Source organism: Phasianus colchicus, chromosome 1 (genome assembly GCF_987193195.1).
Source record: "Phasianus colchicus chromosome 1, bPhaCol1.hap1.1, whole genome shotgun sequence".
Taxonomy (NCBI): domain Eukaryota; kingdom Metazoa; phylum Chordata; class Aves; order Galliformes; family Phasianidae; genus Phasianus; species Phasianus colchicus.
In genome coordinates, this window is record NC_143436.1 from 29,296,163 (window position 1) to 29,310,780 (window position 14,618).

The 14,618-nt window shown below is 36.0% G+C and overlaps 1 protein-coding gene across 3 annotated transcripts in view; it reads left to right on the forward strand.

Moving 5' to 3' along the window:
- The window catches only part of PNPLA8 (patatin like domain 8, phospholipase A2), a 34,988-nt gene extending 20,631 nt beyond the window's left edge, over positions 1-14,357 (forward strand). For 2 of the 3 annotated variants that reach the window (XM_031589587.2, XM_031589589.2), the window contains exons 9-10: positions 12,139-12,334; positions 13,500-14,357. In XM_031589587.2, coding sequence (XP_031445447.2) covers positions 12,139-12,334; positions 13,500-13,774 — 471 coding nt within the window. In that variant the 3' untranslated portion in view covers positions 13,775-14,357. Of the gene's footprint in view, positions 1-9,339; positions 9,914-12,138; positions 12,335-13,499 lie in introns of those variants that run through there. The other variant, XM_031589590.2, reaches the window with a different exon arrangement.
- Positions 14,358-14,618: the final 261 nt, after the last annotated feature.

A 14,618-nucleotide genomic window follows, 5' to 3' on the forward strand; every position in this document is an offset into this window, starting at 1 on the left:
CAGTTTAGGGCCTTTTTGTTTTTTTAATTTTGTATGCTGTCTGGTTATCCCCAAAGCATTTTAATCAAATGCCACCTGAAATAAGCAAATAAGTTATTTTATTTTTCTGTAAAGCTAAAAAGGGAGTGGCACATCAGATATTCTTTTTGAAATCTTGAAACACGGTCGTCTTCCACCTGTCCAAGCAGAACTGGAAAGAGAGCTGGTTTAGTCTTTGGAGCTGCTCCAAGCTGCTCCTTAACTACTTGATCGGTCAGAGTTAAGCTATGCAAGGCACTTTTCTTCCTCTTCTCACCATCCTACCCCCTCTTTTCCTTGAATTGAGAGCACATCAAAGTCAGTCTGTGCTTCCATATGAAGAATAGCTCTATAGTATGATTTTAAACTTCTACAGAGTACTGAACTGCCAGACTTTGGTGAAGTGTATTAAAGTGGATAGTAATACCACTTATATTCACTTTAAGTCCTATTTACCAGACTAGAGAATGTAACATTATGATTAATGTTATTAGAGATCAAGTCCAATATTCTCAGATATATAGTTAGAATGACTTCTAGTTCATTTTCCTTACTTGGAGTTCTTTGGACAAATCCCTTCCCTACGATAGAATCAGCATTGCCTCACAAACTCACGGTTCTTTCTTAAAACATTCTATTTGGTGTATTTGGATTGCTAAAATGTAAGAGATTAGGATGTGGCTTGCTTAATTCTACAAAATTCGTAAGACTGTAGGTTTTGTGTTCTCTTTGCAGGGAGTACACCGTGGTAAACTATGGAGAATTAAATATGTTTTCAGTATTAAAGCAGTTTATTGTAGTAGAAATAGATGCTAGATTTTCTTGTTATTCTTCCATATAATCTGAAAAATCTATATTCTTTCCAAGCATGATATGTTAATAGTCTTGAACTCTTTAACATTTTTTGGGTTGTTGTCTTTTGTCTTTCAAACCTTACTGATTTTTTTCCCCAGATTATTTTTCTTAACACATGGGATGTGCTTGTTTTTTACTAGACAGCAGACTAGCATGGTTCTATATGGCAAATGCTACGTAACTGTTTGCATGCGGATTTGTGTATCAGATTTAATTTGCATCAGTGCGCATTCAAATTACCTTGAATTACCTTGTTTTGATCCTGAGGGAAGAACCTCCTTGTCTTCAGCAAACTGTCACATGTATGTTTTTGAATGTAATGGTACCTCAGTGGAAAATGTAAGATGATCAAGGAGTTTTATTTCTACTAAGTGTTCAAGATTGAAAACAGTACATATGCATAAATACTTCTAAATGGAATATGAAATTCAGTAATATTTTCTGGTTAAAATAGCTTTTTAACTAGTATTTCAGCTCCAGGATTTTTTTTTTCAATAGATTAATATAGTTCTTTTAAATATTAGTAGATTTGGTCAAGCATCATTATTGAAGTTCACTGTAACTGGCCAAGAACGTTAATGTGATGTATCGTATATGGTGCTATTATAGTTTACATGGAAATACTTACTCTTTTCTATTTATCACTTTAAGCCTGCACACTAACAGATTGCATTACTTTTGAACTACAGATACAAATGAAGCATGCCATTGTTAGGCAGTAGTATGATTTTTTTTTTAATTCATCAATATAGTATGCATTCATTGTATGCCAAAAGATTCAATATTGTAGTACAATGTAGGAAATATGATGGTCCTCTGTGGATTTTTTTTTTTAATGGATTGGAAACTTGTATTAATTTACCAACGTAATCTTTTCTAGTTTGTCCTATATATAATCTACTTCTGCATTGCTTGTGTTTCTACATGATTCAGAAAATAGAGAAGGCCAAAATGTGAAAATACTCATAAAAGGCCTTGGAAAATTCTGAATGGTAAATACAATGAGATTTGTTTCTCAGCACTGTCATTTGGGACTCTGAAGGATTTTATATAGATGCCAGGCTTTGTATTGGCTTATCACTCAATTGTATGTTGAAATCTGAATGAAAGACGTTCTGTCATTTGATTTGACTTCAAATGTGTGAAAATACTTACTTTTACAATGGAAACATAGTGGTTTTTTTATAGTCAGTCTACATATTCTCTTTTTATTTTATCTAGCCTTTGTTAAAATTGATGTCTTTCTCAGAGTGCATGAAAGAGTTGAATGAGAGGTGTGTGTAAGGTTGAGATTAGTTCTTAAAGATGTTCTTTGTAACTCTAGCTGTATATGCTGCAGTCATGCCTGAGCTGAACTGTGGCTGCTCACTTTAACACTCACATTTCCATCTATACATATATATTTATACATGCATGTGTATTTGTGTACACACAGTCATGCCCTCTCTCTGGGAACGTTCCAGTCTCACTTTCTGTATTAGCCTCTGTAAATGTTTGAGAGGATTGTAGTGTGTTAATTTATTAATAAGTTAATAAATTATTTCTATAACTCTTCTGATATAACTGCTAAAAGATATTTCCAGGTGCCCGAGTGGTTTGTTTTTATTTGTGCAGTTGATAACTTGATGCCAGGTTTGTTAAATTTTCATTAAAAAAATTAAGCAGTTAAAAAAAAAAAAAAAGAAAACAAATAGCAATATTTACATTCAGGTCAACTGTGCCATGCTATCTTGTTCCACTCTGTCAAGAAGGAAAAACAGCGCAGCTGTTGGTAGATGAGGAGAGGAGGATTAATATTCTTTGTGGTTCAAAAGAGGAAGACATTAGCATTCAAAGGGATTTAATCCCTGTAACATGCTTCTCCAGGAACCGTGCAAGTCGAGAGAGACCGAGTCATGATGTCACAGTGTACAAGCTGTATTGCCACATATCAGCTTTTTAATATCAAAATCTATTTAAGAAGCACTGAGTGTCTCTTAAGCTCTCTCCAGGCCTGCTACAGCCGGTGATTTTTTTTTTTTCCCCCTACTTCTCACAGACGGTGTCTTTTTTTTTTAAATTGCTGTTCTGTCATGTAAAAAGCATTTCTTTTTTAGCTGTTCAACAGTATCACTTCAGTAGACAGTGCAGTATGCTGAGCAAATTGCCAATTAATTAATAGAGTAATTTGAGATTTAACAATCATTATGCACACTTCACTTACTTGATTTTACGGTTAAAAACTAAACTTGATGAATTAGGGCATGGGGAGGATGGGAAGAAATTTAACAAAGCCATACATTTTTCTCAAAATAAAATATGCACTGTTCAACATGACTTCTTCTTAAGTATGTTCCCATGATTTCACTGCTTTGTTACAATTCATTTAATACAAAACTAGTGTTGACTTACAGTAGTGCTCAAGTAATATTTTCCAGACCACCTTTGAGCAAGATCAAATATTGAAGTGGTTGAGAAATCGGCAGCTAATCTGTTAGTTGAGCATTAATAATCCAGGAGAAACAATGCATATGGTGAGAACATGAACTAGAAATAAAATTATATATATATATACAGTAATATAATATGTAACTAAAATTTCAGGTTTCCTCTCAGTGGAGGGAGGAAAAAAAAAACACATTTTCTTCATATTCTTCAGACTTCTTTCCTTGTAGTCGAGGGTAAATTTGCAAGCGCCATTTCATGTTTGTAGCTTGTTATGAGAGAGGCCTTCAAAAGTGATTCACTTAATAGATCCTACCCTAATTGGTTTTACATGGTAGCTTTTAAAATTAGATTCAAGGGTACTTCCCAGGCTCTAAGAAGACATAGAATATAGGTCACATTGGAGTTCTTTTCATTCTTAGGATATGCCACGGTGATCAGCATGCACCAGAGCTTATGCAGACTGTGCTTTAATAGGTGTATCTTGTTCTCACAATGATAGAAACAAATATTTCTTTGTTTCTCTGTCTACTTGTTGCCATACGCATTTCGTTCACTACGTGGATATATGCAGTTCGTTTTCTCCTGTGGATTCTATGGATTTCCTTAGCAGCTCATAGGGTGAATGGCCAAAGGGCAGTTTACCAGCCTTCATGAAAATGCTGTGTTTACTGCAGCAGTGTTACTTTGCAGAGCAGGCTGCTTTTAGGATTCCCTGCAGAGACTTGCTAAATGACTTGGTTCTGGAAGATTTGTTCAGTGAAAGGAAATAGAGGGTGTGTGTATTATTTAGGCATTTAATTTGGAAGCATTATGATGTGTATCTACCATGATTCAGAGTGATTTGTTACTGTAAATGTAATATTTCAGTGTGCTTATATGAAAAAGAAAAAAAAAATCACTCCCAAAGGAGCTGTATTAGATTGCATTATTTTTTTTTTTGCATTTTTTTTTTCTTTACTTCCTCAATCCATGTGTCCTGATTAACACCATTTACCAGCTAGTGTTTGCTAAATCTTGTAAAATCAGAATAGACTGGTATTAAAAAAAAAAAATTAAGAGCTGAGGCAGTGCAGTAGTGTGTCTAGTCAGTCTAGGTTGCTCCTCTAAAGTGCTGACATCACTGGCCATCGTTTCTTAGGAGATCATAAAGGACTATTTTCTATCATTGATACCTGTAATTTTTATTTTAAGCTGTACATCTGTCTAATAGTGACTTGGAAGGGACCATATTTCCTTATGAAATAGCATTGTGATGGTCATTGTGGAGGAAAGCCTAAGAGAGTGCTTGTTTATGATATATGATGATCTGATGCATGTTGCAAGTAATTGCTTCATGCTTTGGCATGTGCCATCCGCTCTGATTTGCCTTCTGCATTGTAGTTTAGTTTAGGAAACTGCCTTCTTTTTGTCATGGATGCAGGTCTTAGTACCACAGTGGTGATACTCTTCACCATGCATAGAAAATGTGCATGAAGTTGATTGGTGAATACCAAGTACATTCGCATTAGTTGAATGGGGTACAATGCCTAAGCCCTGTTTCCTGTGCTGAGCTTCTCTTTTATTGCATGGATTAATCTATAGTGCTAATTTTGCAAATCCCAAGCAGGCTGGAGATCTCTTTGATGATTCTTTACATTGCAGTTTTTCTTCTACTGCATTATGTGTCCAACTATGTCTTTAGTAGTAGTGTACCTTTTTATATATTTTTGTCTCATTTTTGAGAATTATTTCAGCTGGCATTTCCTTAGGGGAAAAAAAAACAAGAGAGTACAGATCAAAACAGTTTGCCTTGGGTCAAATCCAGTCCTCTGTCATCGTTGCCAGTTGCATTATAGACTGTAGTTCATAAACATGTAAAGCTGTCTTTGCTGTTGCTACCCTTGTAGAAGGTTATTTTTTGGAGGATATTTCTTCATCTTTTGATGGCCAGAAGATTTCTGATTTTGTTTATTTGTAGCTGTTCATAGTGGATACGAATTCTCCTTGTGCCTGTTACTGTTCTCTAGTTTAATTAACTCTTCTTTTATTGGTATTTACACCCCCTCTCCTCAAAATTGACAATACAAATACTAGGTTGTTTATATCAAAATGCTCACTCCTTCATGTGAATTACCTCCAGTAATTAACTTGCTTTTTCTTAAATTTTGTCAATTTTCAAATCCTGTAGTTATGAACCTGTTAGATTTTATTACATTGAAACTGAGCAAAGCATCTGCATCATAAAGAGTGAAACTATGAAATAATAGAAATAGTTTGAATAGTTCTGTTCAAAAAGAATAATGGACTAATTTCATTTGACTTCACAGTATGAAAGATAAAACTCCTCTTTAGCACTGCCTGTGCTTTACAAACACAACAGGAAGAACAGAAGTTGGGATGTGTGTTTGGGGCCAGTGTAGACTTAACCACAACCTGGCTTTTTTTTATTTACACTGCACACTATGATCCTTTCTTGTTTGTTGTTGGGGAACCACATTTTAAATTCCATCGTTCGTTGCTTAATTAATGTAATTAAATGTGGTACACAGTTCATGCCTTTAATGGAATATCCGAGTATATATTTCATTGCCCAATAATTCTTTCTAGTAAATCTTCACCAATACAACGCAAGTACATTTTCTGTGTCTGACATAAAAATTAATTCAGTAATGTCTTCAGAGCAGCTGGTCGTTTTCTGTGAATTAATGACCTGCTGGGATGAGTTAATAATTTAAGATAATCACCTAGCGCTATACCTCTGCCGACCATTCATTCCAAAAAAAAAAAATGTCAAGAGCAAACATGGCTAATGTAGAAGAAAAAATAATGCAAAATAATTATTAAATATTTAGCAATAGTGATTGGTAGCTCTCAGAAGCATTTAGCATGGGATTTATATATATATATATATATATATATACAACGTAGTGTGGCATTGTTACTTTTTAGAAAAATAAGGATGAGGAACATTAAAGGAGCATCTGAATTTCATTCAGAATCTCATTCTGAAATTCTTAGAAGCTTGATGTGCAGGAGGAATGCATTCGTATTCTCACTCCTGTCTTCTACACTGAGAACCTTCACTGCTGCTCAGATGAACATACTGAGCTGGTTTTGCAGAATGATTTGGCAAAGCTTACTTTTTATTTAAGGAAACCAGGCTAAATGTTTTTGGAGTGTTTTAATTTTTCAGAGCACTGATCTCTTACCGTAGTGCGGAGAGTCTTCAAGTCTTCATTTGAAACAGTAAACCTTGTTCTGAATCTGCGTCTGTTAATTATTTCTATGTTGACTTATAAACACAGAATTTGAAAAGTACTTTTCAAAGTCTTTTCAGAATCTTAGCCTGTCTTGTCTTAGCCTGTGATCGCTTTGTACTTTTTCCAGTCCTTCCGTATTTACAATGAAAGTAAACAACAGAGCAAGTCTGTAGAAGTGAGCTAAAATGCAAAGCATGTCTGCATAAGCACTGAGGTGAAATGGTTACTATGGAGCCTGCAAACTCAGCTTCCAAATGTCAGACTTGGCTTTCTTAAGTCATATCCTTCAGCCAGTGCTAGATTATTTTCTTCATGAAGCTTAACATCACTTAAGTGAAACTTGAGGATGCTGCACACAGCAATTAGAAGGCACAACTTGAGACTGACAAAATAAAGAAATGAAGTGATAGCTTATGGGTAAACAATGTGTTCTGAACTTCATTTAAAAAAGAAAAACAAAACTATCCACAGTAAAGTGTGATTCAAACTGCTTTTTTATAACATCTTCAGTTGAAGAACTGTTTTAAAATTACTGGTTTGAATAGCTGAGTGGTGATTTTATGCATGTTCACCTTAATTATTTACATAAAACAAGAATTCTCAGAAGGTTCTGTGCTTTCTGAGGCTCCTGAATGGTCTGGAGCACTTCTTTTATTTGAGGTCTCTGTGTATTTTCCTTTGGATTATGAAGTAAATGGGGAACATTTGACAATATTTAAGCATGCCTACCTTAATGCCTAGAACTGCATGAGCAAGGAATCTTTACCAAAGAGATTTCATTGGAGCGTATACCTACAAAAAGTGCACTTCTGTTTGAAATAAATTGATCTGGTAGTCAAAGCACAAGGGAGCCTCCTCTGCTTTGTAACTGTCAAAATACTTGGAGAAAGTATTAACTACAGCTCTAGTATAGCTAACTAACACTGGGCCCTAAAAGTAAGGTTATGCTTGCATTGAGAAGTTCTAGAGAAATCTGTATTGGGAAGAGGAATGTTTCATAAATTTCACTTGGGAATTACTTCATAAAATGTTAAGCAAAGTATAACAACTCAATGTTTGCCACTTGAAAAGCCTTTGGCAAAAGACTGAAAGCAAGTCCAAGTGCGTGACTTCAGTGCTTTGCTGTCACAGCCAAGCTTGTTTATACGTGTATTAAGCTCCATTTTAAGATTTGTTTGATTACCTCCATTATTTTTATCAGATTTTTATTTTTTTTAAGTTTTCTTCCCTACTGTTAACCTGCATGATGTCACTAGCGAAGTTACATACCCCTCTTCAGCACTTGCTTGCAGTAATGTTCCTACCCTGGCACTTTGTGCTCAGTGTACTGTCTGCAAATTAAGATGACTGAAGTGTGAGGTGGTTTTGCAAAGTTTGGAGTATGAAGGAGTGTGTAAGAGTTGCCAGTGTGCTGACTGTAGCAGCACAGGGAAGGGGTAACTTTGTATGCTTGGGAAGTGAAAAAGTTTGCAGTTACACCGAGAACTAAGTGAATGAGAGGAGATGGTGAAATGTAGTCAAGGACAATCTAAGAATGGAAGAACAATGCAAGTGAGTCACTGGTCTGCTCTGGCTGGTTGCCTGGCACATAGTCAGACAATTGCATATTTTTGTGGATGTTGATCAGCAATTTTGTCATTTTGCTGTGTGTGAAAAATGCATATTTGTGGTGTTTTTTTTTTAAGACTCCAGACTACACTGGTGTAGTTCTGTATTTTGTAAGAAAGGCTTTTAAAAGTTTGTTTTACAGCTAAAATAACATGCAACATAACATGATTCATGTTCTTTTTCTTTAAAGAGTGTAGAACCTCAGGAAAATGAAAGAGAATGAGGCCTCAGGAGGTTGTCTGGTCCAGCCTCCTGTTCAAAGCAGGATAAACTTCAAAGTTGGGTCAGGTTCCCAGGGCCTCACCAAGCTGAATTTTGAAAACATCCAAGAACAGAGATTCTACAGCTTTCTGTCTGCACTTTTTAAAGAGTCTAGCTAGAGATTCTCCCCCTTAGACAGAAGTCTGTGATATGACTCCTCTTTGACTTTCTCTTTTTTCAGGCTAAATAAATCCAGTTCTGTGCATCATCTGCTATGTCATTTTCTTCAGTTCCAAAACAATCTTAGTGCTTCTTTACTGTCCTCATCCCATCTCTCCAGTGTCTTGTTACAGAGTGTCCAAAACTGGACACAGTATTCCCAGTGTGACCTCATGAATACTGAATTAAAGGAATAATCATTTCATTTGACTTACTGATTGTTATGCTTTTAGCCCAATATGCTATTAGTATTCATTCATGAAAATGTACGTTGATAATAGTAGTGTATCTAGTATACTATTCATATTGTCTCTCTTTGTTGTTTCTCGCACAGGCAGTGCTATACCATAGCAATATAGGTAGAAGGGGCAACACATTCTACTGGGAACTTAAAAGGTTTGGGGCCAGGCTTCTGAAGCTCATAGTGTAATTAAAATTGTAACTTTGTCAACAAGATTTTTGTGTTGCTATATATGGCATAAAGAAGCTGTTTTATTTACATTATTTATTTTTGTATGAAGGCATTAGGAGAGCAGAATTGTGCTATCCAATGTGGGTCCATTAAATCTATGCTCTTCAATTATACATACATTTGCTCTAAAAGTAATTCCTCCTGTTTATTTCCATGGAAGCTACAGCAGATACAAATAGCACAATAGCACTATCTGATAGAACAAATTGTCAGCTACACAACACTTTTTCAACACAGTCACCATCGTTAGCTGTGCATTTTTGCCACTAATGAACAAAAGCCTGTTTGCTGTGCTTGCAGAAACCTGCACAGGGGGAGGTGCACCACTGTCACTGTCTTCACTGCTGAAATGTACCAACTGCTGCCTCACTGTGCTTGCATTTACTGTTTGTTCTCCATCAGTATTCAGCAAGTGTTGATGAATGTCAATGGGTACAATCTTTTCTACATGGAGGAATTCAGTGACACACCTTGGCTTTATCTGCGCTTCCATGTCAGACCCCATTCTGTCAGACTGCCCCTCTGCTGCCATCTGTCACACAGCAACAGCATAGAATGGAATATTGGTGGGAAGGTTTAACCACTATTGCCAAACCACCAACATCTGCCTCTGACGTCGTGGACCAGCATAATAAAATAAGAAGCATTGCTTCTAGAGCAGCGCTCATAAAATATGAGGTGTTTAGGGAACAAACCTCATGTGTCTCAGAAAGGACTTTTTGTGCAATTTTATGAAGACAGAGAAGACAATTATCAGAATATTAGAAGGGTCAATCTCTGGTTATTTTTGATCTTAGAACTGGATTTTTTTTTAAACTGTTTTTCTTACAATTCACATACGTGTGATATAATTGAAGCTATTTTTAAAATGTGTGCAATATTTTTAATGTGAGAATTTTCTTTGACTTAATGTGTTCTAATGTTTCTGGAGCTGCAAATCTGTAATTAAATCATTGCAGTGCTTTCTTCATTGAGTCTTTTAAAGTTCAGTTTAACTAATAACATTACTTACTAGTTCAGTAGTTGATCATTGAAAGCAGAAGAGCAATATCATGAGCATCTTTGTCAGAGTAAGCTGATTTGAAAAACAATAGTGATTGGATCATTATCAATAATAATCTGAAGGTGAAGAAAATAAATTAGTTACCCTTGTAACCTTGTACCACCTCTCCTATGAGGACAGGCTGAGAGAGCTGGGGGCTGTTCAGCCTGGAGAAGAGAAGGGTCCAGGGAGACCTGATGGAGTCCTTTCAGTATCTGAAAGGGGATTATAAGAAAGGGAGAGACAGACCGCTTATGCAGGGTCTGTGGTGTTAGGACAAGGGAAGTGGTTTCACCCTAAAATAGGGCAGAGATGAGGAAAAAGTTTTTTCCAATATGGATAGTGAAGCACTGGAACAGGTTGCCCAACGATGTGGTTGATGCGCCCTCTCTGGGGACTTTCAAGGTGAGGCTGGATCAAGGCCTGGGCAACCTGATCTGGCTGTGGTGTCTCTGTTCGCTGCAGGGAAGCTGGACTAGATGGCCTTTAAAGGTCCCTCCCAACTCTAAGGATTCTATGATTCTGTGTTATTTTTCTTTGGTGTCTTATTTGTAAGTTTGATAAAAAATACAGTGGTATTCTGTTATTAACAACACCCTATATTTTGATAATGCTAAGCTTTCCCATGGTGGAAAAAAAATCATGTTTAATTAAATTATATTGGCAAGATCAGTGGAAATTATTTGGTAAGCATTTTTTAATCTAGTTTATAAAGAAATAAGTAAGCACCATGAAGATACGTATTAAGATTTCATATTAAGATTCGTGGGGAATTGTATCGAGGACAAAGACATCCTTGTATTTTGTTTTCTGTGTAGAATTAAATTTATACGTAAGCAAGGATAATAGGCACTGCAAAGACTATTCATTTTAGCAGTGTTTTGAGCAAAGCAGACAGTAGTCCAGAAGCAGTTCAAAGATCTTTTTGTAGGTTAAAATAGAAGCTTGATAAACAACAACAACAAAAAGCCAACTCAGCAATCTCATTACTACTTGTCTAGTACAGCTGTAGTTAATAAAAGTTCCTGTAAAATGTGAGCAATTCCATAATGTTCTTTATTTTAAGCTCTGTTTGAATGTCATTGGTTTCTTTGTTATTCTTGTAATGTGATGGACAGGTGCAGCATATAGGTAGTTCAGGGAGCTTTTGCATAATGCTTATGCAAATATTCATCTATATTCTGTTTCTTCTATATTTTATATGGTTTTTTGAGTGCCTATAAAAATCTTGGCCTCTGCTATGATTAATTACTGTTCTTAACTACAGAAATCTTGAAAACAAAAGTCTCTTATGTTCATACATTCTATTGCTTGCATATAATATGCTCTTCTGAAGTTGGCTGTCTTAGAAGCCTAGAAGACAGAAGCACTTACTGAAGTAGCAAAGATTACCAATTAAGTGAGTGAGTTCAATGCAGGGCCACAAAGATGATGAAGGGAGCATCTCAAATGAGAGCAAGCAAAGAGCAGGGACTGCTCAGCCTAGAGAAGAGAAGACTTGTGGGGGAGGAGAATCTTACCAGTGTAAATAAATAAAGGTTTGGAGAGAATATAGAAGAGGGAATACCCTTAGAAAAGACAAGAAGTAACAACGCAAATCAGAACACATTACATTCCACCTGAATGGAAGAAAATTATGAGGGGGGTCAAACACTGAAAGAGATTGCCTAGAAAGGTTTTGAAGTCTCCATGTATGGAGATACTTAGAATTGAACTGGTATAGCCCTTGGCAGCACGCTTCAGCTGATCCTCTGCAAGGAGGGGGTTTGGACTACATGATCTCAGTCGGTCCTACCTAGTCTGAACTTTTCACTCACACCAGCAGAACTGACCAGAGATTCAAGAGATTATCTGACAGTGTCCATAAGCCCAGGAAACTTAGCTATGTAGCTGCTGCAAAGCGTAAACAGAGCGCTTGCACAAAAGATGAAAATTATTGCCTGTTTCATTGAGATGTTTTAATACAAAAATGCTGTACCAGTTCAGTTTGTAATTGCAATTTTGTTTTATTCACATCATATATAGTATTAACCTTTGCATTTATTTTTAATTTACAGGACGGAGGCTTGCTTCTAAATAATCCTTCTGCACTGGCAGTTCATGAGTGCAAGTGCCTTTGGCCAGATGTTCCACTGCAGTGTCTGGTATCGCTGGGTACTGGCCGATACGAAAGTGCGGGGAAGACAAATGTCACATACACCAGTTTGAAAGCCAAACTCACAAACGTTATCAGTAGTGCGACTGACACAGAAGGTTAGTGTCTTAATTTGTCTTTGTTCTCTGGCTCTTTTCAGCTTTTTGATTATTCTTATAATTTCAATTCAGAGAGCGATTTGCAACATTTTGTTTTTCCCTTTCTCTCTGTCTGACCCACTGAAACTTCTGCCTAGGTCATATAACCTGCAAGATCATGTTTGTTTGACTTTATTGGTGTCAAAATCAAATGCAAACAAAAGGAGAGCTTTAAGTGGTTGCTTTCAGAAAGCTGTTTTTACCCAGCAAGCGTTTGGAACTGGTTGTCCAGAGAGGTGGTGGATGCTCAGTGTTGCTGAGCTCTTTTAGCTTATGAGGTCTCAGCTGTTAGTAGGTGGCTGATGACACAGGTAAACTGCAGGTACCTGAAAAATGAGAATTCCACTAGTAATCCAGCAGGATTTGTATAAATTGAGAGAGGGAGTGGTAAGAATGCAAAGAAGGAAATAAGAGATGGAAGCTGGAAGTAGTCATGGAAACGGAAGTTTAAAGGAGATATAAGAGGAGAGATCTTAAAGGAGGGAGAAATGAGGTGTGGAAGGAGAAGAAAAGAAGAAGCAAAGAGAGGAACAAATAAATCTATTACATAGCCAGTTTATTTCTGTACTGGTTAACTTTCAGAATTCAAATATTCTACAATTCATGAAAACTTCAAAGCCAAAACCTGTATTCATAATACATAATAATTGCAGTTTAAAGAAAGCTTCAAAACTATGTATTTTTTTTACTGCAGACTTTGAGGTAAGATTTGAATATATAGCTCTGTTTCTTAATACCTTCTCCAATTAATATTGAGTGTAACAAATCATGAGTATCCCGAGTGGGGATATGTAAGTTACATTACTGCTGTTCAGAATGTGTTCTTTTTAATCAAGGAATGAACATACGTGTATCTGGATAGCTCACAAAGTCATCTTGATAATCATGAATGCAGTTGTCGTAGAATAAAAGATGAAGCTTTCAGCAAAAGCAGAGCTATGGGGTTATTTGCAAAATGAGTTTTATTTCTTTGTATAAGACAATAGTGGAAAAAAATGTACTTAGTAAAGCAGCGCATATTTACACTTTCTGGGTCATGTCACTCCAGAGCACTTGTTGTTCAGATTGTAGGACTGTTTGCCTCTCATGTAAATGTAACAGTTTCCTACATTTGTTTTCAATGCAGAAGTTCACACCATGCTGGATGCACTGTTACCACCAGACACTTATTTCAGATTTAATCCTCTGATGAATGAAGACATACCTCTGGATGAAAGTCGGAAGGAGAAACTCAGTCAGCTGCAGACAGATGGAATTCGCTATTTAGAACGAAATGAAGAAAAACTGAGAAAAGCTGCAAAAATACTAACACAAGAAAAATCAACTTTACAGAAATTTCATGATTGGATAAAATTAAAGGCTGATATGTATGAAGGGTTTCCTTTTCTTTCCAAATTGTGAATACGTAATGCATGAAAGTCTGTAAATGTAAATCTTATTTCAGAAAACTCATTCAGTACTGTAGAGGAACAGTGTTTATTGTGGGTGAACATCTTTGGAAGCTGTCCGTAGAACTCTGGTGCAAGGATGGCTGTTTTGTGCAAACTTACTTGATATCAAGTTTTATGGTGTTAATTATTATTATTTTTGAACTTTAGGGATCTTACTATTGTTCTTATTCAATTTGTTGAAGTTGGTAAAACTGAAAATTATGAAAACGATGCATTTTCAATGTATGTACCATATTTGTGGTTGGAGCAAGACTCGGTCAGTCACCAGGCTCATTGAAAATAAACAAATTAATGACAAATAAAATCCTCATTCACTTTAGGGTAGGCAGCATACTTGTTAGGCCCTTATGTAGCCAGTGAATTTAATAGAAATGAAACCAAAAACAAAAAGAAACTTTGCTCTGTTAATTGCACTTTGCATTTGAAAGATAACATCTAAATTCTTTTTCTTTTCAATGGTTTTTGTACATAACTATTCAGTAAGATGTTTGAATGACTATAAATGGCATATTAAATTATGAAGATTAACTGTTGTTTTTAAGACTTGCTGCCTTTTTTTTTAATGACTTCAGATTGGTTTGTTCGTTATTTGGAAATAATCCCAAGCCCTCCAACTTCATGTAAGCTGCTGTTCTTATCAGAAGGTAAAGGAAGTAAAACTTTAAAACAGTTCACTAGTTATGCAAGTGAGAAGCTTATTATAGAAGCTTTTTGATGCCAAACTTCAGGTGTCAAGAAAAATTTAGCAGTCGGTACCTGAAATAATAAATTATGCATTGCCTTTTATCTTTCAA